This window comes from Rousettus aegyptiacus, unplaced genomic scaffold, assembly GCF_014176215.1.
Source record: "Rousettus aegyptiacus isolate mRouAeg1 unplaced genomic scaffold, mRouAeg1.p scaffold_m13_p_20, whole genome shotgun sequence".
Lineage (NCBI taxonomy): Eukaryota > Metazoa > Chordata > Mammalia > Chiroptera > Pteropodidae > Rousettus > Rousettus aegyptiacus.
The window spans coordinates 603,824-628,374 of NW_023416296.1; the positions used below are offsets into that span (position 1 = coordinate 603,824).

At 64.1% G+C, this 24,551-nt stretch overlaps 1 protein-coding gene across 1 annotated transcript; it reads left to right on the plus strand.

Moving 5' to 3' along the window:
* The first annotated feature begins 251 nt into the window (after positions 1-251).
* Positions 252-23,982, plus strand: SLC19A1 (solute carrier family 19 member 1). Its single transcript, XM_016143545.2, has 6 exons — positions 252-376; positions 12,539-12,763; positions 16,682-17,444; positions 17,516-17,708; positions 19,727-19,868; positions 22,976-23,982. The coding sequence occupies exons 1-6, from the start codon at positions 374-376 to the stop codon at positions 23,234-23,236; spliced, it is 1,587 nt and encodes a 528-aa protein (XP_015999031.2). The 5' UTR covers positions 252-373; the 3' UTR covers positions 23,237-23,982.
* Positions 23,983-24,551: the final 569 nt, after the last annotated feature.

The window sequence follows — 24,551 nt, forward strand, 5'->3', positions numbered from 1 at the left end:
GCTCACTCCCCACCCCCTCGCGTCTCCTCCCCTGCCCCAGCTTCCCGCTGCTCCGCTCAGCAGAGCCACAGGTTGTTGGCTCAGCGCAGGCATGTGGCGAAATGAGGGGGTGGGGGACGCGGAGGCGCCGGTGGGGCCTCCCTGTGCGCATGCGGGGTGGGGGTGGGGGTGGGGATGGGGGGGCCTTGCTGTCTTGTGATCGCCAAGAGCCGGCGTCTGTGCCTGGTTGGAGAGCCAGATCAAATGTGGGTCAGGGTGAACCGCACAGGCTGGTGCTGCGTGGGGGCATAAGGGCTCCGTCAAACCCCGACAGCCTTGTCCTGCTTGGCGCAGTGACCAGTGTCCCTGGGCTGGGCCTGCGGGCAAGTTAGGAATGGTACGTTTTAAAAACGTGAGTCTAAAAGAAAAAACACATGAACGTCTTGCTCAGGCAAGCAGGCGGGGTAGGCGGGGCAGGGCCGCGGGCGGGGGGGTGGGGCAGGGGGCCGGCACTCGTCCAAGGGGCGGTCACAGCTGCGGTGGGGGCAGAGGGTGCCTCTCTCGAGATCGGTCCCTGACGGCTCCAGGACGTCCGTGAGCTGTGACCAGGGCACTGCGTGGGTAGGCGCGAGTGGGCTCGGGAGGGTCTCCAGGAGGGCGGTCCAGCGGGGGCTGCAGCTGGCCCCCCGTGCGGCGCACAGGCCCGCGCCACAAGGGCACCGCGGGACCCGGGGCAGTGATAGCGTAGGACCGGTGGGGGCTGCAGCTGGAGCCCGGAGCCGCGCGCGTGCGCAGCACCACACCGCGCAGAGCGGGGCAGCGGCGCGGGAAACGGGGCGTGGCCAGCAGCGGCTGACCGGCTTAAGTCCCGGAAGCGCCCCCGGGAGCGCGGCATTCAGGCGCTGCTGCGCCCAGGTGTGCGGCTGGCGGGGCTGGGTTCCGGCTTCCATCGCCCACCCAGGTAACCGGCCTACGCGGCCAGGGCCGCGGGTGTCCAGGGGAGCCCGGAGTGAATGAGGGGATCGGGGGTGAACGCACAGGGCTACGGGAGGGGGCCGGTGGGGCGCGTGGTGAATCAGAGAGCGCGGGTCGCAGGTCCCCGGGGTGAACGCACAGGGCTGCAGGAGGGTGCCTGGTGGCGCGCGGGTTGCGTGCGTGTAGGGCGCCCTGGGCGCATGGTGACACGGACCGGCTTCCTTTAGCGACCACGTGGGCCCCACGTGGAGCCCCCACCGCCGCCCCTGCCCACGTGTGGGCTGCGTCCTGCTAGTGTGGTGGCCCCCGCTGCTCGCCGCCTGCGCGTCAGCACCGCTGAAGGAGGAACGCAGAGGCGGACCTGAAGCAGGACTCATAGCAGAGTGACAGCCGGGCTGAGCCGAAGGTAGCTGTCCCGGGACTGCAGGACCGGAAGCCTGTCTGGGCCTTGAGGCGGGCTTTTTCGGTGGGAATATTTCCGGAGGGTACGTTGGCGGGGAAGGGTGGAGAGCAGGTAGCGCCGCCAACCCGGACTGCAGGTCTGGTTCCCACGCTGCGGGGGACGGGGGGGCGGGGCGTAGGGAGGGATGGGGCCCTCCTGCCCCTAACAGCCCAGCCTTTTTGTTTTATGGACTAGGGTCGGCGACTCTCCTCTGTAGCTGCTTCCTGCTGAGTCCCGGCGAGGGGTCTCTTGGAAAGGGGTTGGGTAGTAGGCACGGGACTGGAGTCTGGTGCTGGTGCGTTCCGCTGGCGGCAGAGCTCGATAATCACCCAGCCAGCTTTAAGCCAGGTGTCCCAAGAATCTGCTTGGTGCTCTCCTGTCTTATTCGTTTTGTTGTAGCCGCCAGCCCCCAAAAGACACACGGACCACCGGAACTCAGTGAGTTATAAGAAACACACTCTTTATTCAGCCTGCTGGGTCTGCCATGGGTACGCAGACCCCAAATTAAGCAGCCCCGAAATGTAGAGGTACAGGGGTTTAAAGCCCCAAATTCCATTCTTTTTTCTGTCTAGACATAAAGGTCGTTTTCTTTTGTTCACTACCTGTCAACTCACAGGTCAGGTGTGTAAGCAGGGGCACAGAAGCAGAAAACTTGTTTAGAATGTTATGTTTCTATAATCGAAGGCCTGTGTTCCCGTTGTGATAGTCAAACAGTAATTTCCAGTAATTTCCATTAAGAGTCATTTTTTTCCGCCACCACAGTTTTGTGTTTTGCTTTTAGCGGCCTCTCTTACTTGCCCTGATTGGTTGATGTAAAAACAACATTCCTCTTCTAGAGCGAGGCAGAGACCTTCCTTTTCGGCCGTCACCAAGTCTCACCCGCATCCGTTTCGTGAGGCGACGGCCGCTAGGGAGTCTGTCTGATCTGGGAACTGAACGATACTTGCAGTCTCACCGAGGCCTTCTTGGAGATCATTGGACAATGTTCGAAATAGGATGGAGTGGTGGCAAGTCCCCCTGTGCCTGTGTCTAGTCCAGTCGTGACCCCCCCCCGCCCCCCGTATCACCAACAGTGGGGTGACCTGAGCGGCCCTTTTATGTCTTACACAGTGTGTGGCGGGAATTGGTAAGGGCTGGTTATTGGGGGCTATGTCTGTATTCGGGGAGAGAGAGACCGGTCCAGGGGCTGGGAAGGCAGATGAGTGCTAGCCCTGCGTAGAAAGAGGACCCCTCGGGCGGGTCTACAAGTCGGAACATGTAGAGGGCAAGCGAGTAAGAGGGTAGGCTGTCCCAGCGCGTCCTCTCTGAGGCTCGGAGCTCCGGGCCAGAGGAGGCGCAGCTGCGGCAGCTCCGATCCAGGGGGACCGATGAGAGGGGGGTACCAGCTGGGGAGCTGCGGAGACAGTCACGAGCCAAGGAAGAGAAGGGGGTACGGAACACGTGGTTCGCGTGTCCGGTCGCAGTCCCCGGCGGTCCGACCCTGTCACTACCGTGTTCCCGTGGGGTAACCTGTGAGGTGGGTGGGTTGTGGGAGAGGCCGTGAGCCTCTGGGGGTCCCTGGTGCCCAGCTGTTGAGTCCAGTGTCCGTTGAGCAGTTGCGGTGTGACCGTCTGACCGTCCGATGGCGTGCCCCGGGGGGTAGGCGTCCCACAGATGTGCTGCTCCCGGTTCCTGTGCAGTAAAGGGGGGCCTTGGGAAGCGGGGGGGGGGGGGTTGTGAAGGGTCGCGGGCCCCACTGCTGGTGCGAAGGGATGTGCTACCTTTGCGAGGGGTTGGGTACCGGCGTGGAAGAGACCAGAAGCTCAACCAGCCTGTGCTGTGCAGTAACCGCCGAGAACGGAGCCCTTTTCTTTTCTATACGAAAGGGTCGTTTGGACGTGGCACCAGGTGGCGAGGGGCCCGGGGAGGGCCGAGGGAGCTGAGGGACGGGGCGGGGGCAGAGCCAGCCGTCCTGGCTCACGCAGGGTCGGACTCGTTGCGGAGAGAATGGGGGACGAGTGGCAGCGGGAACGTCGGCAGGAAGAGGAAGCCGGGGCCCGGGGCACGTGTGCCTGAGCAGAACCGGCGCGGGCGGTGGGCTCGACCTCCGCGACGGCGCAGCTGGCCCCGGGGAACCGCAGTGGCCCTGTCGGACGGAGTCCCGTGAAAAGTTAAAACCTTGAGACGATGAGGAAGGGGAGACCGTGCTGAGGCCGGAAGAGTTTGTGGGGGTGCTGGTGGTGTCCGTCCTGGAGGAAGGGGAGGGCCCGAGCGTGGACAGAGGGGTCAGGGGCAGTAAAGGCTGCTCGTGCGTCCTCTTCTGCAGGAATGCGGGTTGGCCGAAGCTTCGTAGGTCTAACGGGATAGCTGTGGTGTTTTGGGGTGTCCGGCCACACGTCGTCCTTGGCGAACTACTGGAGACTCGTTGTAGCCTGGAAGGACGGAACCAGGTTGGGGGTCTCCTCAGCAGCAGGCGGGGTGCTTAGGAGTGCCGGGCGAGGGCCTTTGCCATGAAGGTTTAAGGCCATCTGAGTGGCAATGCTGAGGCAGGAGCCGGTCACCAGGGGTGGCGGGAAGGCTGTGGACGGCCGGGGCAGGACGGGGTCTGCAGGGTCTCCCGGTACTTTGACCGACTAGGTGTGGCCTGGGCGTGTGATCCCCAAGGGGGACGTGTGGTTGGGGAATGTTCTGGAAGCAGAGGCCTCCCGCACATGAGTTCAGTGGGACCGAGGGAGGAGGGGCCCCGGGGAGGCCGAGGGCGCAGGGGCAAGAGTGAAGTCCAGAGTTCCTTAATGTCTGGACTCAGCTTCGTTAGCCGGGTTTTTATTATTAAAGAGTCAGCTTTTTCAGCTTTTCCAGAGGACCAAGGTCGGGAAGGCGTGTGTCGGTGCCAGTGAGTCCCTGAGGCTGACGTCCTGTGTTGACGTACGAAGGCTGGGCCCTCACCGGGCCGTAACGAGGGGGACCCCGGGCGAGGACCGATGTCTGTTCGCAGTGCCAGGGTCGCCTCAGGAGACTTCTCGGAGGGGGCGGGGAAAGCCTCCGCCAGCTAGAGATGTGTCTAGAGGGTTTGCAAGTATCCGTTTTCCTCATGAGTGTTACTAAGTGTCCGTTTTCCGACGCGGGGCTCGGTGTGAAGGCAATCAGCCCGTCCTGCCCCCCCCCCCCCCCGCCCCCCACGCTGCCCCCAGCCTGCTGGGTGGGACGGCGTGGAGACGGGGGGCGGAGGACCCGCGTGGGGAGACTGTGGGGCAGGGACATCTCCAAGGAGTGTTAAGGTACTGCAGGCGAGGCGGGTTTAAGGAGACGGAAGAGCGGCTTGAATCCAGTGTGGACGGAGTCTGACCGTCTTGCGGTGCTTTGAGCGTGGCCCCGTGGTGAGCCGTCCCAGCCCAGGGTCCTCGTCCGCCCCAAGCCTGGGGAGAGAAGGAGTCTCCTCAGGAGAGCGTGGCGGCGGGACGTGGCAGCTGGCGGCGGTGGCCGTGGTGGCCGCGCTGTCCCGCATCTGCCTCGTTACTGCCCCGAGTGCTGGGCGTTGGCCGCCCGGCGCCCCGTGCGTGGCCTCGGGGGGCGGAGGGCTGACGGGCCTGGGCGGCGGGATTGCGCGCAGCAGGAGACCGTCCCCACCCCGGGCAGGCGTGTGAGCGGGCGCGGAGGCCCGGTCGCCCTCTGCAGCCATGTCCCCCTCCTGTCCGCAAGCCGCGGGCGATGCTCCGGCCAGGACGATGCTCCGGTCAGCTCTGCCTGTGGAGAGGCGTCGCCGCAGGAAGGGACCGGGTCCCAGCCTTGGGGAGCGAGACCGCCGCGTAGCCCGCCACCCTCCTCCCGCCCCGGAGGAAGCCGCCGTCGATGACCGCGGCGTGAGGCGCCGGGCAGAGGGGAACACCGCGCTCGGGAGAAGGGGGCGCCCTGTGGTTGAGGACCCCCACGCGGGAGCCTGCAGCCTCCTCGTGGGGGTGCATGGGTAGAGGGTGCCGGGCTCGAGGGGCGTCAGGACAGATTACGGGAGAAGTTCAAGTTCTAGAGGGAGGGCGGTCCGGGGTAGCTCTGTGCATCATGAGGTTGGAGATGTTCTGTGAAGAATACGCCGTAACGGGGTGTCCGAGTGTGAGTTTCTGGTGTCAGGACGGGACGCTCAGCCGCTGCTGGGCTGCCGGGCAGGCTGCCCCCACCCCCGCCCGTGGTCCCTAGTCGCTTCGATAGACAGGTGACGACCGCGCGTCAGCACCCTGGACGTGTGCCACGAGCCCACGTGCTACCCGATCCTTCCTCTTCTGTGGTGTGAGTGTAACAGGTCTGGAGGAGTTGGGGAGGGCAAGGGCTGGGCGGGTGGACGGGCCTGCCGCAACCCCCGGGAGGAGGGGCGCATGGCAACGGCGGGGCCTAGCGGTCCAGCCAAAGGACCGGTGGAGGCCGGGTAGAGCCCGCTGAAGTTAGGGACCCAGGTGTGGAGAGATCGGCTCAAGGTAGGAGCTCGTGATCTCAGGTGGGAGGCGAGGGGGGTGGGCGGTGAGGTCAGTTCTGTCCAGAGCGATGGTGCGATGTCGTGGGGTAGTGGAGAGACCGAGGTCCGTGACTCAAGGGGAAGGCGGGAGGGCCTCCTGGGGAGAGACTCCATATCCGCTTTCAGCCAGATGATTCGGGAGCCCAGCTCCGTGTCCATACCACAGGGAATGGGACGGGCCACAGAGGAGGGGCCGTCCGCACCTCGGAGGCGAGTGCTGGGGTGGAGATCTTGTTTCGCTAGGTCTGAGGCTAAGGCTTGTTCGAAGACGTGGGGACCGTCCCGGGAACCCTGGGGAGGGACAGTCCAGGCAAGTCGTTGGGACTGATAGGCGGCAGGACCCGTCCGGGTAGAGAGCCCTGGGGAGTCTGGGTGGAGAAGCCTCCTCAGGTCAATCACAGTGAAGTGGGCGCTGCGTGGGGGATGGTGGACAGGGGGTGTTGGGTCGGGTCCTGCCGGGCGGTGGGAGGGCCAGCTGGACCTTCGGCTTCTTGGCAGGCAGGATCAGGCTGCCGAATGGGGAGCCCGTGGGTCGCAGGAGGTTTGGGATCAAAGGCATTGTGTTATGGGCTGGAGGCCCCGTCTCTTTCCAGGGGTAAGGGGTGTTGGGGCCCACGGGGCATGCTGAAGGGTCTTTAGTTTTACGTGACAGGAGAGTGGGTTTGCACTATGGACGGGGCAGAGGTACCCCAGACCTGGGTGTGACCAGAGACGTGGGGGGGGGGGAATTTATCTGGTTCTGGTTTAGTGAGGAGGAGGAGGAGGAATGGGTCTAAATGAGGGAGGCTCTGAGTTTTGATAAAATGTCTCTACCGCGGTTTGGGGGTGGGGCACTTAGGAGAGACTACCCACAGGTGGCTGAGCGGTGTTCCCTGTAAGAGACGGTTGAGGGGTGGCTAGAGGCTGGGCATTAGACCATCAGCCCCCACGTGGGGGGTGAGGAGAGGGGCACGTGGGAGGGGCAGGTGGGGTCGAGGGGCAGGCGGGGTTGGGCAGAGTGTGTGGCTCCCGTATCAGTAAGAAAGGAGACAGGCCACTGGCGGAGTTACCCTGGGCTCCGAGGGAGTGACGGGGGATGGGGGGCGGGGGGCACGGGGCCTGGGCACCCTCAGTCTTCAGGGGCTGGCCTTGAAGGCTGGGCAGGCTGAGGTCCAGTTGTTCCAACTTTTCAGAAGGAAGAGATGTGACTGTCCCTTAGGGGTGGGTCACAGTCGACTTTCCAGTGACCTTTCTTGCCGCAGCATGGACAAGGGCCTGGCGGAGGACGAGGGTTAGGGCCCCTTTGGCCCAGTGTCCTTCCTCGGCACACTGCAGGGGCCCAGAGGGCCTTGAGGGTTCTGCCCTGAGGGCTGTGCTTGTCCCCCTGGGAGCCCTGGACAGCGGCCACCAGCATCTGGCATTTAGCCTGATCCCTTTTAAGTCGTTCATTTTTTGTTTCCTTATCTCTGTTACTGAAAACTTAAGAGGCAGCCCTCGAGCGGCTGGCCATCTGTGGGTTCGAGGGTCATCTTCCAGGCTCTGGAATTTGTGTCCGATGTGGGGGGCTGACTGAGAACTTTAAGGAGCGTGTAGGAAGAGGAGGCTTCCGCCGAGAAAGGGTCTGGCGTAGCGTACTTTTGGGAACTTAGGTGAGGAGGGAAAGGCGCGGGGTTTGCGTCCGGGCCCAGGCTGATCTGTGAGATGTTCGCAGTTGGCTGCCGGCCGTGGGAGCCGCTTCTCGAGAGGAGGTCACCGTGGGACGTCGGTGTCGGCGGGCTGGGGCAGCACTCTGAGGGCTCCATTCGGGGTCCTGTCTGGGGTCGGCCACTGCCCCCGCCGGCTGTTGGTTGTCTTGCTGGTGGAGGGTTTCAGCCTGATCCTGAGCTGAGGGTGGCGTCAGTCCCGAATGTGCGGGGGGCTGAAACATGGGGATGAGGTGGGCTCTTCCGGTGGGAAGATTTTGGGGGGACAAGTTGGCGGGGAAGGGAGGAGAGTGCCGTGAGTGGGCGGCGGGCCTGGGCGGCGGGCCCGGCTCCCGCACGACGGTGAGGGAGCAGTCCACCCTCCTGGACAGGACGCGGCCTGAGCATTGTCCCTGGGAGCAGCTGGAGGTTGTCTCGGGACCCAGGCCGGGCGCCCGCAGCCCATCCAGAGTGGGCCCACTGACCCCTGTGTGAGAGCGCCGTTGCCCAGGGGCCCAGCAACCCCCCTGCCTGAAACACTGACCGCGTCAGCAGACGGGTCCGAGGAAATGGGCAGTGTCCAGGCCCAGCCTGCCTGGCCTCACGGTGCAGGTTGGACTCTGAGCTCAGACACGGAAGGCGGCCGGCAGACACTGCTGTCCAGGCCGCCCAGGGTGCCGCAGTTCATGGGCAGCTGCCTGCAGGGCGCCCTGGAAAGGACTGGCGAGGAGTCCCGTTTCCGGGGAGACTGCAGGGCCCCTTGCAGCCCAGACTGGGTCTGCCGAACCAGGACGCTGGCCCAGCGGAGCGGTCTCTCTCCGCAGCCCGGGAGCCCAGTTGCCAGGGCGCCCAGATGGCTTGTCACCTTGCCGCCTCGGCGGGACTGCATTCTGCACCCTCTTGCGCTGGTACTAGTTGCTGTCTCAAAGAGGGGGCCTTGGTGGACCCGATAACCCCAAATGTTAGTTCTCTGTGCTGCGCAAAGATGACCGGCAGCCCCGAGGTGTTCAAAGTTGTGCACTGGTGTGGACGGCAGTGGCGACCGAGGGTCTAATTTTGCTCCCGGGCCTGCAGCTGTCATGTGATCTGCGGGCAGGATACAGAGGTTTTTTCTTTTTTTTAGCAGACGTTGTGAAGACGTCAGGACCCTCCCTGGTTAACCCGCCAGAGCAGAAGCTGGTTTAAAGTCCAAACGAGGCAGGGTGGCTGGTTTTGTTTTGAGCTCGGGCTTCTAGCCTTCCTGGTGGGGGCGGCTGGTGCCCACACTCCCTGCAGGCCTGGGGGGCCGGGAGAGCTGAGGGTGGGCACCGCCCTCGGGGGAGCGGCCGTGAGCTTCCCGCTGGCCAGCCGGGGCTGCGTGGTGCCGGGCCGGGGTCAGGACGCGTGGAGTCCAGGCCAGGCCCGCTGCCACCGGCCCTGAGCTTGGGCACCTCACATGCCTCCTGCGCCCCTTTCTGTGCCGCGAGCACATGGCGGGGCCGTCCAGTGCACCTTCCTGGGGCGCGAGGTGGGGGCGGGGGTGCTGTGTGTTTGCAGCAGCAGCCCTGCAGGTGGAGGACTTTGAGCGCTGGAGGTCGTCAGGATCCCCGACCGCCTGGCCAGGCTGGGGATCGTGCCCACGTGGGTTGCATAAACCGCCAGAATGCGGCTCTGGGCAGACGGCCCTGCTGGCCCCGGGCCCTGGTGTCCGGGCTGCTCTGTCTTCACACCTCAGTCCCTGCGTAGGGCCCTTCCTCCTGGGGGCCAGGCGACCGGGCCGGGGGCCGGGTGACAGGGCAGGGGCCTGGGTGACCGGGCGGGGGCCGGGGCCGTGTCTCAGGCGGGGGGTTTGCTCCGTTCACTTGCTCCTGCTCTGTGACCCACCATGTCCCCCCACAGTGGCCAGCATTAAAGACGGCTTTGGCCCCACCCCCTGTGTGGCGGCCCCTCCCCCGAGGCCTCTGGCTCTGCCCCTCAGGCGGTGCTGGCTGTGCAGGGACCCGGCGCCCAGCCCTCAGCCCTTTCAGGGCTTCAGAGAGAGTGCCGCAGAGCCCGCACGGCGTGGGGGCGCCGTGGACAGACAGGCCCCCAGGGGATGCAGGCCGCAGGCCCCAGGACGCTCCTTTATGAGAGATGGAGTTGCTTGCAGCCTGCCGTGGGTGCCCAGGCGCGGCTCCCGCTACCCAGCTCACAGGGGACTATAGCATTGATGTGGCCGGCCAGCCGGGCCTGCACTGGGCAATGCCTAGGTCTCAGGGGCTGAGCTGGAGGGGCCTCCCGCGGGGATCAGCCCTGGGGGTGGGCTGGGAGGGTAGGGGCGGAGCTTGTAAGACTAAAGTGGCAGCTTCAGGTGATGCCAGGAGAGTCCCTGGACCCCAGGTGTCTGCAGACACCCCCATTCTGTGAGCCCCAGCATGCTCGCGGACTCCCTGGCTGTCCCCTGGGCTAGCTCCTTGTATGTCCAGCCCCCCGGGGCGTGAGGCTGGTTCTGCCGTGTGACCCTGGCGGCCTGGGGTGCCCTTGAGCAGCAGCTGGGGGTGGGGTGCCTGCGGCCTGGACCAGACCAGCCGGCAGTGCTGAGGCAGTGTCCCCAGGCTGGCCGGGGCTCGCCCGGTCCCCCGCAGGCATGCCATCGTGCCTCGTTAGGGTGCCGTAGCTGCCAGCCCCCGAAAGCCACACAGACCACTGGAACTCAGCGAGTTATAGGAAACGCTCTTTATTCAGCCAGCTGGGTCTGCCAGGGGTACACAGACCCCAAATTAAGCAGCCCCGAAATGTGGAGGTGCAGGGGTTTTAAGCCCAAAATCTCATTCTTCTTTCTTTCTAAACACAGAGGGCTGTCTTTCTTCTATTCATTACCTGTCAACTCACAGGTCAGGTGCATAAGCTGGGGTACAGAAGCAGAAAGCTTGTTGTTAGGATGTTATGTTCCTATGGGTGACAGCCTGTGTTCCCATGGACAGAGCCAAGGAGTAATTTTCCGGCCAGCACGAGGGTACAGAGTCCTGGCCACACCCCAGGCCAGACGGCCGCCCTGGGCAGGGCAGGCCGGGATTGACGGGGTCCAAGAAGCACGGCCCGGGGGTGTCTGCGGCTGTGGCAGCAGGTCGAGCCCTGAGGACTCGTGCGGGCGTTGGTGCCTGAGCCTCGGCCACCCGTCACCTGGTGAGGGCTGCGCCCCTCACTTCCAGATCAGGAAGGCCAAGGACCCGGGGATCCAGGGTGGGGGAGGCGGGGGGTCCTGCCCCGGGGCTCCTGGGAGTCGGGGACGCTGGGGGTCCTACCCCGGGGCTCCTGGGAGTCGGGGACGCTGGGGGTCCTGCCCCGGGGCTCCTGGGAGTCGGGGACACTGGGGGTCCTGCTCCGGGGCTCCTGGGAGTCGGGGACGCTGGGGGTCCTGCCCCGGGGCTCCTGGGAGTCGGGGACGCCGGGGGTCCTGCCCCGGGGCTCCTGGGAGTCGGGGACGCCGGGGGTCCTGCTCCGGGGCACCTGCCGCCGCCGGGCGCTCGGCTGTGCAGTTGCTCTCGCATCTGGGGTGTTAGAGGGAACTGGGGTGTCCTGGGGCTGGCATGAGGTGTCGGGAGCTGTGCTCTGAGGCGTGGCGGCTCTGCCGGTGCAGCCCCGAGGGCCCCCAGCTGCCGCGCCTGCTCTCCCGCCTGCTGCCTGCTTTGTTTGGAATGGCGGGGGCTGTCCCAGGGCCCTGTAACCCCCCGGGACCCCTGTCGCCCCACCACCCTCTCTTTGAAATCCCCTGGCATTTCTGTCATCCTGCTCTGCCCTGCCTATGGCCCCACAGACAGATCCACCAGACCCGGCCTCTTGAGGGTCATTTCACTACTACCGCCCCCCACTTTCCCCCGAGTCACAGAAATGCACATGAAACAGGGCGCTCATGTGACCACAGCCCCCTTCGCTGAGGCCCTGGGCCTTCCAGGGACTTTCAGAGGCCTGGGGCGGAGTCTCACTCTGCCCTTGGAGGCCCCTGGGGGGCGGGGTGTTCTGCTGTCACGGGGCTTTTCCGAGCATCATCCCAGGAGGAGTGGGAGCATTTCCTGCTGGACGGGCTCTGAGCAGTGTGCTGGCCGCACAAAGAACCGGGTGCAGGCCCCTGGTGGCTTCTCCAAGGCACACAGGCTGCTGGTCCCACAGCTCCTGATGTCCTCGTGCCACGGCTTGGTGCTCGGAGGGCTCCTCCCCGAACCCGCAGTCGCCCTCCCCGAGCAGGCCCCGTGGCAGGGGGCGCGGCGCTGTCCCAGCCCCTCAGCTGTCGGCCGGCACGGGACCCTGCCCGGCTGTTCTCAGGGCCGGCCGCCCGGGCCCCCCGAGGAGTTCTGCGTCAGGGCCTCACAGTGCTGTATAGGGATGCAATGATAAAAACGCACAGTATTCGGATAAGCGGACGGGACTTTCTGCCTCTCCGTCAGAGGGGGCGGGAGCTGGGTTTGGGGAAGGCGCTGTCACAGCTGCACCGGGCGGAGGCTTCCGGGCAGATGCCTCGTGGCGAGGCCGACTTCCCTGGGCTCAGGGTCTGGGCCTGTCACCCAGTCACACCCCTCATGGCCTACTGCCCTCTCCCCTCCCCGTCTGTGGGCTCCACCTGCAGTCCCCATCGGTCTGCCCCCAGGCTTGTGCATGGAGTCCCCCCAGAGGCCAAGTGGACTGCCGGAGCTGGGTGTCCCCCAGACCTCTCCTGGGGCAGGGCCCGTGCCCAGCCTAGCAGCCACAGCCACCTGCTGTGAGCCTGCTGTGCCTGGGAGACTGGGTTTTAACTTGCATTCAGTTTTACGTAGCATTTCAGGGTCTCCACAGGCTGGCGGCCGCCACAGGGGACCACACGGCCCCTGAGATTCCTGGGGGCGGTGACCGGCGGGTCTGGGAGGGCCTGGCATCCAGATTGTTACAAGCGCCAGGCTCTGGGGCCTGCGGGCCCCTCCCGCTGCCCGTGCGTGGGGGGGTGGGGGTGGGGGAGTCTCCACGGCTGCACGCTGAGCCGTGCTGACTCCTGGCTCTCTCTTCCAGGGGCAGCGTCGCCCACAGGCCCCTCAGGGCTGCGGCGGCCAGGGCAGCATGGCGCCCTCTGGCCGGGCAGTGGCGAAGCCGGCGAGCCTGGAGCCGGAGCCGCGGTCCTGGCGGTGCCTGGTGTCTTTCCTCTGCTTCTACGGCTTCATGGTGCAGATCCGGCCCGGCGAGAGCTTCATCACCCCCTACCTGCTGGGCCCCACCAAGAACTTCACGCAGAAGCAGGCACGTGGCCCGGCGTGGGCCGGGGCCGGGAGGGCCAGCAGGCGGCAGCGGGGGCCAGACAGCTCGGGCAGCCCTGCGGCGTCCGGGGCCCTGCCCCGCCCCGGTCTCCCCGGGGGCAGAGGGGCTTGACCAGTCCAGGTCAAGAGCGGCCCTGGCCACAGAGGGCCCAAGTCTGAGCGTGGGGTGAGCCGCCCCTGCCAGCGCCTGCTTCCGGCCACCCAGCAGCCATTGGCCTAAAGAGTGCTGGAGGGGACCAGCTCACAGCAAGCAGGGAACCGGGCTGGCTGGCCGCAGCCCCGAGCCGTGCTGCTCCGTCCGGTGAACAGAGCAGCTGACACTGTTGGGGGTGAAGCACACGGTCCTGCCGTCCACCTGGGGGCGCTGGGTGCCCGCGTGGCCCGCCCCCCGGCCCCGCCCCCCGCCGCTCGGTTCCTTGCTGCCCGCTCCCCCCCCCCTCCCCCCCCCCCCCGCCGCTCGGTGCCCGCGCTGCCCGCCCCCCACCCCCAGGCCCCCGCATGGCCCACGGCCTCCTTGCCTGCGTTGCTGTCACTGGCCTTGCTGGGTCCCACCATGCCCCTGGGTTCTGGGAAGGCCTTGCCTCTCCTTGGCCCGGGTCTACCCCTGCAGACCCACAAACTGTTAAGTCAAATGGAGCAGCCATGCAGATGAGGCCTGTCCCCCCAAAGTAGCGTCTTGGAAAGACGGAAATGCCCCTGTGACTGGCCCGTGAGCTCAGAGCCCTGTGTGTGTTTGCGTCGGACCCCACGGCCAGCGCTGACCGCCGGAGCTGGCCACTTCTCGGGAAAGGCCAGGGAGTGGGGCCGGGGCCCACGCGGTTGTCCCGGGCTCCTCCGAGTGGCCAGTCCTCCACGTCCCTCGCTCACTGGTCAGCCCGAGGACCCCTCGTGCGGAAGGCAGCTCCGACCCTGAGGGGGGCGCTCATGGGCACGGACGGCCATGAGAGGGGCGCTCACGAGGCCGGCAGTAAGGAAACCGTGGCGAGGGGCTGTGGGTCCCGGAGCCTGCCCCTGCCCTGCCAGGGTGCTCGTTAGCTGGAGAAGAGCAGGTTCTAGAAACTAAGACCCCCGCCAAGCCTGGCCACCACCAGTGGGAGGACAGAGGCTTGTGTCTGGGAGCCTCACTGGGGAGCGTCACCCACGGGGGCTGAGGACCTTAGGGGACTGAACCAGAGCCCACCCTCCACCCCTGCTCCACCTGTCCCCCCGCGGGAGGGCCGCTGTGAGCATGGCGTCGTGGGCACAGCCGGCACCGCCTGCTCCGTCCACGCGGCGCCGGGCGCCCTTCCCCCTCACCCTGCTGACTCCACTCGCCTGGTAGCTGCCGGGTTGGCGGTTCCTTGATTTCTCCCACTGTGGTTCCCGGCTGCCCTGCAGCTGACTATGGGTCGCTTGCTCCCTGCCGGCGGCCAGTGCTGTCCTGCTCACGTCCCCGTCCCTAATGTAGGGCCAGTTCAAGGTGAGGGCTCCTCCCCACGTGAGCTGCCTGGGCCCAGCCCTGCAGCCCCCAGCCCAGCCTTGGCCGACACCGCCCCTCTCTGGCGTCCCCCGCCACGTGGTCCCTGTTCCGTCCCCGCCCTTTAGTCAGGGACTCCGCGCCTGTCCAGTGCTGAGGAATGTCGGCTCTTGACCCCTTCTCTTAGATTTCAGGTCACCTGTGGCCTGGCCCTGCCCTGCTCCCCTCGTCCCCCTGGTCCTCAGAACCCACCGTCCCCCATCTGAGTCCCTGTCCTTGCTGCTGGGCTCCGGCCTCGCCTGCAGCTTGTCTGGGCCGCCTGGGGCCCCGGCCAAGCCTCTGCCCTTCCGAAACGCTGCTGCCTGAAGCCCCTGGACTCAGCTCTGGCTGCGCCCCCCACACTCAGCCCGGGTGCTCGCATCCGGCCATCCTTGCGCTCAGGTGCTGGGAACGTACCTGGGGGGCTGCGCTCCTGCTCTGGTCACTGGGCAGACACCACCTGCCCCAGGGGTTTCGTGGGCGCCCCCTCCCCCAGCACCTTCCAGTGTGACGTGGTCAGTGGCCTGTTTGCCTGCCAAGCCCAGGGAAAGCAGAGGGAGGGACTCAGAGCCGGGTGGGGAGGAGGCTGCAGGGGGCAAGTGCATTCTGGTGACCCCCACTGTCCCACACTGCCCTCTGCTGGAGGGGTGGGCAGTGGGGTCTAGAGAGGAGACACCAGCTGGGCCTCAGCTCTGACCCCGCCCCACCCCTCGGGCAAAGTCCCCTCCTGCCCTTCCAACCCCCCAGGCCCCCCACCCCATTCCCCCAGCTGCACAAGCCCTCTGCCAGAGGTCTCATGAGGGGCTGTTTGAGTTCCCCAGTTTTCAAAACACACGGCGGTCTCTGGACCCACGGGGCCAGCCCTGGCTCCCTGTGAAGAAGCACAGGTTATTCAGCGCCCCCCAGGGGCCTCGCCTGCACTGGGAATGTCTGGGGGCCTTCAGTGCTCGGGGTGGCAGGGACCGCAGCCTGTGGGGTCAGCCTGGGCTCCCCAGCGTGCTGGCTTCAGGAGGGTGCAGCGGGGGGAGGCAGGCTGGGCAGCGTGCGGTCCAGGCTGGGGTCCACTCGAATGCGCTGCGCCAGCTGGCTGCTCCACAGCACGTCTGGGCGGGCAGGTGCCAGGGCTATAGGAACGGGGCGAGCAGGCTGGAGTGTGGGGGTCCGCCCAGCCTCCGGAAGCTATGAGCACCGGGCTGACTGCATCCCCACGTGCCAGTGGGGCTCACCTCTGGCCCTCGGTTTCCGTCTGTGAAGTGGGGCCAAGGGCCACCTGCACTGGTGCCAGCGGGCAGTCAGGCTTGAGGCGGGGTCAGTGCCCAGAGTTGGGTGGAGCCTGAGGGAGGCCGCAGCCTGTGAGTGCTCAGCAAGGCCGGGGCCCACGTGGTACCCAGCCCGGAGTGTCTGAGGCATGGCCGGCGCCCTGGGCGGGGACAGGTGGGGTCTGGCCAGGGCCAAAACCCATGGGCCTGGGCCTTGGTCACGCTCCATGCCAGGCACCTTTCACACCCAGCCCAGGACGGCCAGGGCCCGGGCTGGGCAGCCGGTCACAGAGTGGGCGCTGCTGGCCCAGGACAGCCCTCTTGCCCTGCCCACAGCCAGGCCACACCCGCTGTGCCGGGCTCGGCCTTTGCCTGGACAAGCAAATGCACCGAGGCCGTGGGCAGCCCTCCTGGCAAAGGCCGCGGATCCTGGCTCCCTGACCACTGCCCGAGTTGTGTCCAGGGGGCGGGGCTGGTGGCCCGGTCCTGAGCAGCCGGTGCCAGGGCTGGCTGCGGGGCTTCCCTCCCTGTGTCCCCTGCGCTGGGACCCAGTGGACTGGCCGCCGAGGCCCTCCTTGGGCGGAAGGCGTGTGGGGGGCTCTGGCCACCCCGTCTGTCCCTTCTCCTCAGTCTGCCCCCTCTCTGCTCCCTTCCTCCCATGTGCTCCGCAACTCCTCGCGTGAAGCCGTGGGTTCCCTGGCCTCCGCCTGAGTCTCACTTTGCCTTTCCTCCCGCGACCGATGCAGCCGGTGCTGAGTGAGCATGTGTCAGTCCGTGTGCTTTTCCCGGCAGGTGTCCGGTGTTCCCATTGTGTTAGGCACAAGCGAGCCCTGCGAGTGGGGCTCAGCACCTCACCAGCGACGGCTTCCATGCTAACTGCCAGCTCTCCTTAGGCACATGTGCCCTCGTGGCCCGGCCTAGCAGTGGGGGTCCGCCGTGTCCGCGAGCTGCGGGCAGGGCTGGGGTCCGGCCGGAGGCACTTGGGGTGCGGGCAGGGCTCCTCTCTTCCCAGCACCCTGGACAGTCCTAATGGCTAGATGTGTTTCGAGGGTGTCACCGCCGGGCACGGTGCCTGCGGCCTGGTCCCAGGGGCGCCGCAGGGGCTGTGGTCGGAGCCGCCTAGGACACGCGCTGCTGCCGTCCACAGGTCACCAACGAGATCTTGCCGGTGCTGTCCTACTCGTACCTGGCGGTGCTGGTGCCCGTCTTCCTGCTGACCGACTACCTGCGCTACAAGCCGGTGCTGCTCCTGCAAGGCCTCAGCTACGTGGCGGTGTGGCTGCTGCTGCTGCTGGGCCGCTCCGTGCTGCACATGCAGCTCATGGAGGTCTTCTACGGCGTCACCATGGCCGCCCGCATCGCCTACTCCTCCTACATCTTCTCGCTGGTGCGCCCCGCGCGCTACCAGCGCATGGCCAGCTACTCGCGGGCGGCGGTGCTGCTGGGGGTGTTCAGCAGCTCGGTGCTGGGCCAGCTGCTGGTCACCGTGGGCCGGCTGTCCTTCACCACGCTCAACTACGTCTCGCTGGCCTTCCTCATCTTCAGCCTGCTCCTCACTTTCTTCCTGAAGCGCCCCAGGCGCAGCCTCTTCTTCAACCGCCGTGAGCCCCACTGTGACGGGGCCTCGCCCTCCGAGGTGGCCCAGATGCACGTGGGCCCCAGCCCGCCGCGGGGGAGGAAGCCGGGCCTGGCGGCCTGGCGGGACTGGATCCTGGTGCGCATGCTCGGGGAGGTGGCGCACAGCCTGCGGCTGCCGCAGCTGCGCCTCTGGTCCCTCTGGTGGGTCTTCAACTCGGCGGGCTACTACCTGATCATCTACTACGTGCACATCCTGTGGAACGAGGTCAACCCCACCACGGACGCCAGCAAGATCTACAACGGCGGGGCGGACGCTGCCTCCACCCTGCTCGGTACGCAGGGCCGGCCCCGCCTCCGGCCACACCCACCGGACGGACCGCGGTGACACGCCTTGTCTCCGCAGGCGCCATCACCTCCTTTGCCGCAGGCTTCGTGAAGATTCGCTGGGCCCTGTGGGCAAAGCTGGTCATCGGGGCGGTGACGGCGGTGCAGGCAGTGCTGGTCCTCGTCATGCACAGCACAAGCAGCATCTGGCTGTGCTACGTGGTCTTCATCCTCTTCCGCGGCTTATACCAGTTCCTGGTGCCCATCGCCACGTGAGTCAGCTGCGGGGCGCGGGAGGCCCCGGCCCGGCGGCCACCGCGGCGGGGCGGGGCGCCTGGCGCGCTAGCAGGTGGCTGGGGCCGCGCGCCCGCCTGCTGGGCAGTGCGCGCTGACGCACGTCCGCGCTGCGTGCGTGGAGACCCTCCGTCAGCAGCCCTGGGGAGAGGACTGTGTGCCGGGCAGCGCGAAGCGGGTTTGGGGTGGGAGGAAGGGGAACCCTGACGCCTTTAGCCAGGGGCTTCGTTGCCTCTTATCCAAGCATATTGCCTTAGGTGACCTGGAGGCTCAGCCAGGAGGCCCCTCCATGTGCCGTACCCTCTGCCCCTCCTGCGGAGGCCACTTGGCCGTCCCCAGGGGCGGGTCCTCACGAAGCCCTTCCGCCCAGCCCCCTCCCCTGCTTCCCAGCCAGAAGCATAGCTGCCGCCCCGAGTCGGGCAGCCCCAGCCTTTCCCGCCCGCCGCTCCTGCTGTGGGAACGGCGGCCACTGGCCACCTCACCTGATGGGCCTCTCCCGATGCCCTTGTCTCTCACAGCCCTGGGGACCCTCTTGTACCTGCTGGGGGACACCCTGGGAGCTGCCTACTGGCCCTGTGCTCTCTAGAACCTTCCCTTGCCCACGTCCTATTTGATCTTAAGGCTCTGTCTGCTCCTTTGAGCTGACTTTCACGAAGATGCACGCTCCTACCACGTGCACTCAGCCACCCAGGAGCCTCCTGCACCCAGCGGGTTTATCCGTCACTGTCACCCTACTCCCGTGGGCCACCTCCAGTCCTGTCCTTCCAGCCACGCCCGTGCCAGGCCATCTGTCCCCACTTCGTCTTCAGCTCCGTGCCCTCAGCCTCCTGAGCCGCTGTGGCCTGACTCCCCGAAGCGCCCGCTTCCCTGCACCCTCAGCCACACTGCCCCTGGGCGTCCAGTCCTGGAGCAAACCCGGCGACCGTCCTTCCTGCTCCTGAGGGCCAAGCGCAGCCGGGCGCTGGCCCACGCCCGGCAGAGTTTGCCCTTCTCCTGTAGCTGCGTGGCTCCGTGTCTAGAACGCGGGTGTCACTGGCCCTCTTGGTGACAAGCGACGTGACATGTCGCTGATCCCCAGCGGACGAGGATGCTGCTTCCACTGTTTTGCCCTGAGCTGAGATCAGCATACTCTCTCACCTGCCTTTCTCTTTCTGAATTCTGATAATGGCCTCAGGCGGGTCCCAGCGGGGACCGGCCAGGTCACGGGGCGCGTGCCTTAGCGAGGGTGTGCCGGCAGGTGCGCCGGTGCCCGCCGGGTGGCCTGCTGTCCCCGAGGCCAGCACGCTGTGTCTCAGTGCCGGCGGCCGGCTCCGCCCTCGCGCTGGCAGCGGCTCCCATCTTTGGGCTGTTGCTGCCGCGGTTTCTTCTCGCGTCTGCTGGCCGTGGCGGGAGCCCGGGCCGTTGGCGCCACCGCGGAGGCGGTGCGCGGGCCGGGCGCGCCGTGCCAGCAGCCTGCCGGTGCTCTGCTCGTCCGGGCGGCGCCGGGTGTGCGAGCCCCTTCCCTTTTCCAGTCGTTACTTGTTTTTAAAGGCGCTTTGGGGATGATTCCTTCAGCTGCTCACGTCTCCGCAGAGGCTGGACACGGCGAGCGGATTAACTCCTGCTCATTCACTTGCTGCGCGGGGTTCTTTCTTTTATCAAATCGTTTAACAATGAAAGACTTTGATTCCAGACTGGTCCTCCTGACGCCCGTCCCCTGGGGACAGTATTCTGAGAGGGCGGCAGTGACCGAGTCACTCCGTGCCAGGGCCTCTCGGGACTTCTGACACGTCCCCTGGGGCTGCGTTTTGCTCCGTCTGCATTGATTTCGTGAGTTGTTGTGGTAAGACGCGGGGGCAGCCCAGGCGCCAGGCGCGACCTGCTGGTCTCACGTGGCCTTCGTGGGTCTGGCCCAGCACTGGGTGCATGGCTGTCCCCGCGCCCCGACTGGATGTCCCCTGGGCACCGTGGCATCTGCGGTCCCTCTAGCCGCATGACCTCCTGCTTTCTCCTTAAGTTTCCAGATTGCGTCTTCTCTCTCGAAAGAGCTCTGTGCCTTGGTCTTCGGGGTCAACACGTTCCTTGCCACCGTCCTCAAGACCGCCATCACGCTCGTGGTTTCCGACAAGCGGGGCCTGGGGCTCCCGGTGCGCTTGCAGGTGAGTCCCGGGTCAGGGCGGCCTCTGGACCGGGGCCTCCCGGTGCCCACCTGACCGGCAGTGCCACCCTTCTGTGGGGCCCAGACCACAGACCCAGCGAGGGCGGGGGACACGCACGGGGGTGCCGGGCGTCTCCAGCTGGATACGTGGGATCCACTGAGCACCGGAGAGGAAGCGATCGGCCCGAGCAGGGCCGGGAGGGTCGGAGGGCACGGCGCCAGGAAGCCACGGTGGTGCCTTGTGGTTTTAGTTTGCGTTCCCCTGATGATGAGCGATGCTTCTCCCCGCGAGCTCACGTGCCGTCTGTCTATCCTCACTGGTGAAATGTCTCTACGCCCGTTCTCTCAGCACGCCTTTTATTTCTGTCTCTGGCCTCATTGCGCTGGCTAGAACTTTGTCTTTATAATTTTATTTTTCCTGCCTTGGGTTTATTTTGCTCACCTTTTTCTAGATTCTTGAGGTGGGAGCTTAGATGAACTGTTTGCGTTTAGTGCTGTATATTTACCTCTTAGCACTGCTTTAGTGCATCCCACAGATTTTGATATGTTGTATTTTCATTAATTTCTTTGTATTTTTTGAAATCTCCGGAAGCTTTCTCTTTGACCATGATTGTTTCGAAGCGTGTTTAGTTTGCAAGTGTTTTGATATTTCCCTGTCATCCTTGTTAGTGACTTCTGTTCTGCTTCTGTTTTGTTACCAGGGAACACAGCCTCCATGTTATAAATCGTTTTGTTTGTGAGGTTTTTTATGGCCCAGGGTGTGGTCTGTCTCGTTACATGTTCCAGCGACACTTGCTGGGCGGAGTCCGCTATCAGTGCTGACCTGCTCCTGTTGCTGATTTCTTCTCCGCTGTGAGTTTGGCCGGCTCTGCCGTCGGGAGGGGTGTCGACGTCTCCACCTCTAACTGCAGATTAGTCTGTTTCTTCTCTCCATTCCGTCACGTTTTTGCTTCATCCTTATAGCTCTTTAGTCTGTTGCATACAAATTTAGGATCACTGTGTGTCTTGGTGAGTTGAGCTTTTTATTAGTATCTTCTCTGTCTTTGGTCATTTTATCTCCAATTTCTACTCTATTAATATAGCCACGCCTGCTCTTCTTTGATTAATGTTCAAATGATAGAGCCTTCGCCATATTTTTTTAGCTTGATTGTATTATTATATTTGAATTGAGTTTCTCGTAGACAGCAGCATATAGTCATATTTTTTTGATTAAAAAAATTTTTTTTAATTATTTTAATTAGTTTCAAGTATACAGTACGTTGGTTAGACAGCTATATAGTTCATAAAACGATCCCAATTGCCCCCTCCCTCCCCGGCCCTCCACCCAGCCAGCATATTAGTGCTGACCGCATTCCCTCTGCCGTGCTCCCCGTCCCCGTGACCATCCATCGGCTACTAATTTGTGCTTCTTTAACCCGTCACCCCATTCTCCCAGCCCCTCAACCCCTCCTCTGTCCGTCACCAAATGGTCCACTATACTTGTGAGTCTGTTTTTGATTAGTTTGTTCTTTTTGTTCCTTTGCTTCCGCATATAAGTGAAATCACACAGTGTTTATCTTTCTTTGTCTGACTTAAATACCTTCTAGGTCCATCAAGGCAATATCTTTTTCCATCTCCTTCCTTTTAGTCTGTGTGTCTTAATCCGAGGTGAGCCTCGTGTAGGCGGCATGTAGGGGTCTTTTTTCCTTATCCATTCATCCGCTCTGTCTTTCAGTTGGAGCACTTAATTCTTTTCCGTTTCAGGTACTTATTGATAGGAATGTAGTTGTGACCATTCTTTATTCCTGTTTTTGATCCATGTTTTTTTCCTCTTAAAGAAGTCCCTCCAAAATTTCCTGTAATACTGACTGGCTTGGTGGTGATAAATTCCTTTAGCTTATTTTTGTCTGGGAAGCTCTTTGTCCTTCGACTTTAAATGATAACTTTGCTGGATAAAGTGTCCTTGGCTGTAGCTCCTGGGTCTTCATCGCATCAAATATTTTGTGCCAAGTCCTTCTGTCCTGCATAGCGTCTTTTGAGAAATCACCTCCAGTCTTATGAGTGTTCCCTTGTAGGTAATTTCTTTTCTCTTGCTGCTTTTAAGATTCTCGCTTTGCATTTAACCTTTGGCATTTTAATTACGATGTGTCTTGGTGTGGGCCTCTTTGGGTTCCTGGTTTTTGGGATTCTGAGCTTCCTGGGGTTGTATGCCTCTTTCCTTCATCAGGTAAGGGAAGTTTTCCATCATTATTTCTTCAAATAGCTTTTCAGCGTCTTATTTTCCTTTCGGTATCCTGATGAGGTGGATTTTTTTACCTTTAATAGTGTCCCATAGGCTCCTTACATTATTATTATAATCTTGGCTTCTTTTTTTCTTGCCTTTCTGATTGAGTGTCCTTGGCCTTCCCGTCCTCTATATAGGTCATTTATTCTTCTTTATTCACTTTATTCTATTTAATATACTTCTTATCTCAGATAACGTGCTATTTATTTCAGACTGGTTCCCTTTCATGATTTCCATTTCCATTTTTATGTTTTTTAATTCCTTGTCGAAGTTCTCACTGAATTTATCTCCACTTCCCCACAGTCCGCTGACCATCTTTATGGCCCGTGTTTTGAACTCCCGCGTCCGTTAGGTTGCTTGCCTCCCTTATTTCTGGATCTCTGTTTTCTTCTCGCACACGGGTTTTGCGTCTTTGTCTTCCCATTTTGGCTGCCTTCCTGTGTCTGTTTCTGTGTACTAAGCAAAGCTCCCGGGTCTCCTGGGCTTCTTAGTGTGGCTTTGTGTAGCAGGTGTCCAGTGGCACCGCCCTGAGAGGGGTTCGGCTAAAGGCCAAGTTTCGCCCCCGCCTGGGTCCCTCCGGGGCCACCTGTTGCGGTTCAGCACGTGATCCACAGACGTCGTCGTGCTTATAGTTGCCTCAGAAGGCCAGCTGCTTCCGGTGTGAGCCTAGGCGCTGCTCCGCGAGGAGCACCTGACTCATCGAGGACACTCCTGGATGTGGCCTCTGACCTCGGCGGCCACTGCGGCCTTGCAGGGGGCCCCCCAGCCTCTGAGCGGGAGCGGGGGGAGGGAGGGGTGCACGCCCGCGCTGCCAGGCAACCGCCCCCTCTCCTGCTCCGTTCCAGTTCCGCGTCTACTCGGTGTACTTCCTGGTGCTGGCCGTTGCCTACTTCCTGGCGGCCATGGTGGGCGGCCTGCAGCACCTGTGGCGAGGCTGCCACCAGCCGCTGCCCCTGGCCCAGGAGCTGAGGAGCCCCTTGGAGGAGAAGGCCACCCAGGCGCGGGATGCGCATCCCGGAGCCCCGCCACCAGCCGCCGAGGACGGCGGGTGGACTCCAGGGCCGACCTCGTGGCTGCAGAACCAGCAGCACAAGACCCAGGTCTGACCCGCCCTTCGCCCCCAGCACCCTCGCGTCCCAGATGGCGTCAGACCGTCACCGCCTAGGCAGGCTGCCCGGCCTCGTGAAGTCAGCAAGCCGGGTTTCCTGCATTGTTTAAATTTCGTTTTTCGGATTATGGAACTGGTGACTGGTGGGGCCCTCTGTGGACTCTCTCCTGTGCCACACACCTCAAGGGCTGCCTGCCTCAGCCAAGGTGCCTTGGTCCATCCAGTGGCGGCCGTGAACCTGTGCCGCACAGGCTGCATGTCCGGACTGTGCCCACGGCCTGCTGGGGACGCCCTGGCTGGCAGCTGCTGGGCCGCTGTGGGCCAGGCTGCCCCCTGCTGACACGTGGCCAGTGGGTGCTCCGTGCTCCCGCTGGGCGGGCCTCCCTGCCTGCACTTCCTTTGGGAGCAGGTCCTGCTTGTCCCTGGGGGCCAGCGAGGTGGCCCCAGGTGCCAGCCGTCGGCACACCACCCCGCGGCCAGATGGACGTTTTCCTCGTCCCAGAGCTCACACTCGAAACGATGCTGCTTTCTCTCCTCCCCTTTTTTAGCTGACACATGAGAAACCTCAGGGCCTCTGGAGAAGCCGGTGTGGGGCCTCGTCCCCCCCCCGAAGTGGGTTAACCCTGACCTGCCTCACGGGGACGGAGGACTGCTCACAGGCCCAGGGGGCCACGCGCCCCGGGGGCCAGCTACGCTGCTCTGCAATGTGAGGACCCCAACACATTAAACACCGTGCAACCCGTGTGAGGGGCTCGATCCTGTGCCGGCCCGGGGGGCTGCGGGGGGTCCCCGGGCAGGTAGGGACCCACACCAGGGCCCAGTGTGCCCTTGATGTTGCCCGTCCGTGGCCCGGGTGCAGGGCAGCCAAGTGGCCCACACCGGGGGGGGGGGGGGCAAAGGGCGAGGCCACTGTCCCCTCCGCAGCCCCTCCGGTGTGCACTGCAGCCACTAGCGGCCTCTGCCTCACGACGCCAGGACCGGCCATGCGCGTGCCGTGCCCCTTGGCCCCGTGGTCGTGCCGGCACGCCTGCTCCGTGCGGGGTGCACCGCCCTGGGCTCAGACGCCTCCTGGAGCCTGACCGGCAGCAGCAGCGCTGGGCGGGGAGCCCAGGAAGCAGGCCTGGGGGGCTGCTAGCCCCAGGGAGGCCCGAGTTGAGCAAGGCCATCTACACACGCACATCTGGGCACATCTGGGCACACCTGTGGATGTCCACACGTGGCCCGCTACGGCCATGTGCACCTGTGCTCACTGTGCCCCTCAGGCTGCCAGCTCGGTGGCATGTGGCCAGCTCCCAAGGACTCCTCATGACAGT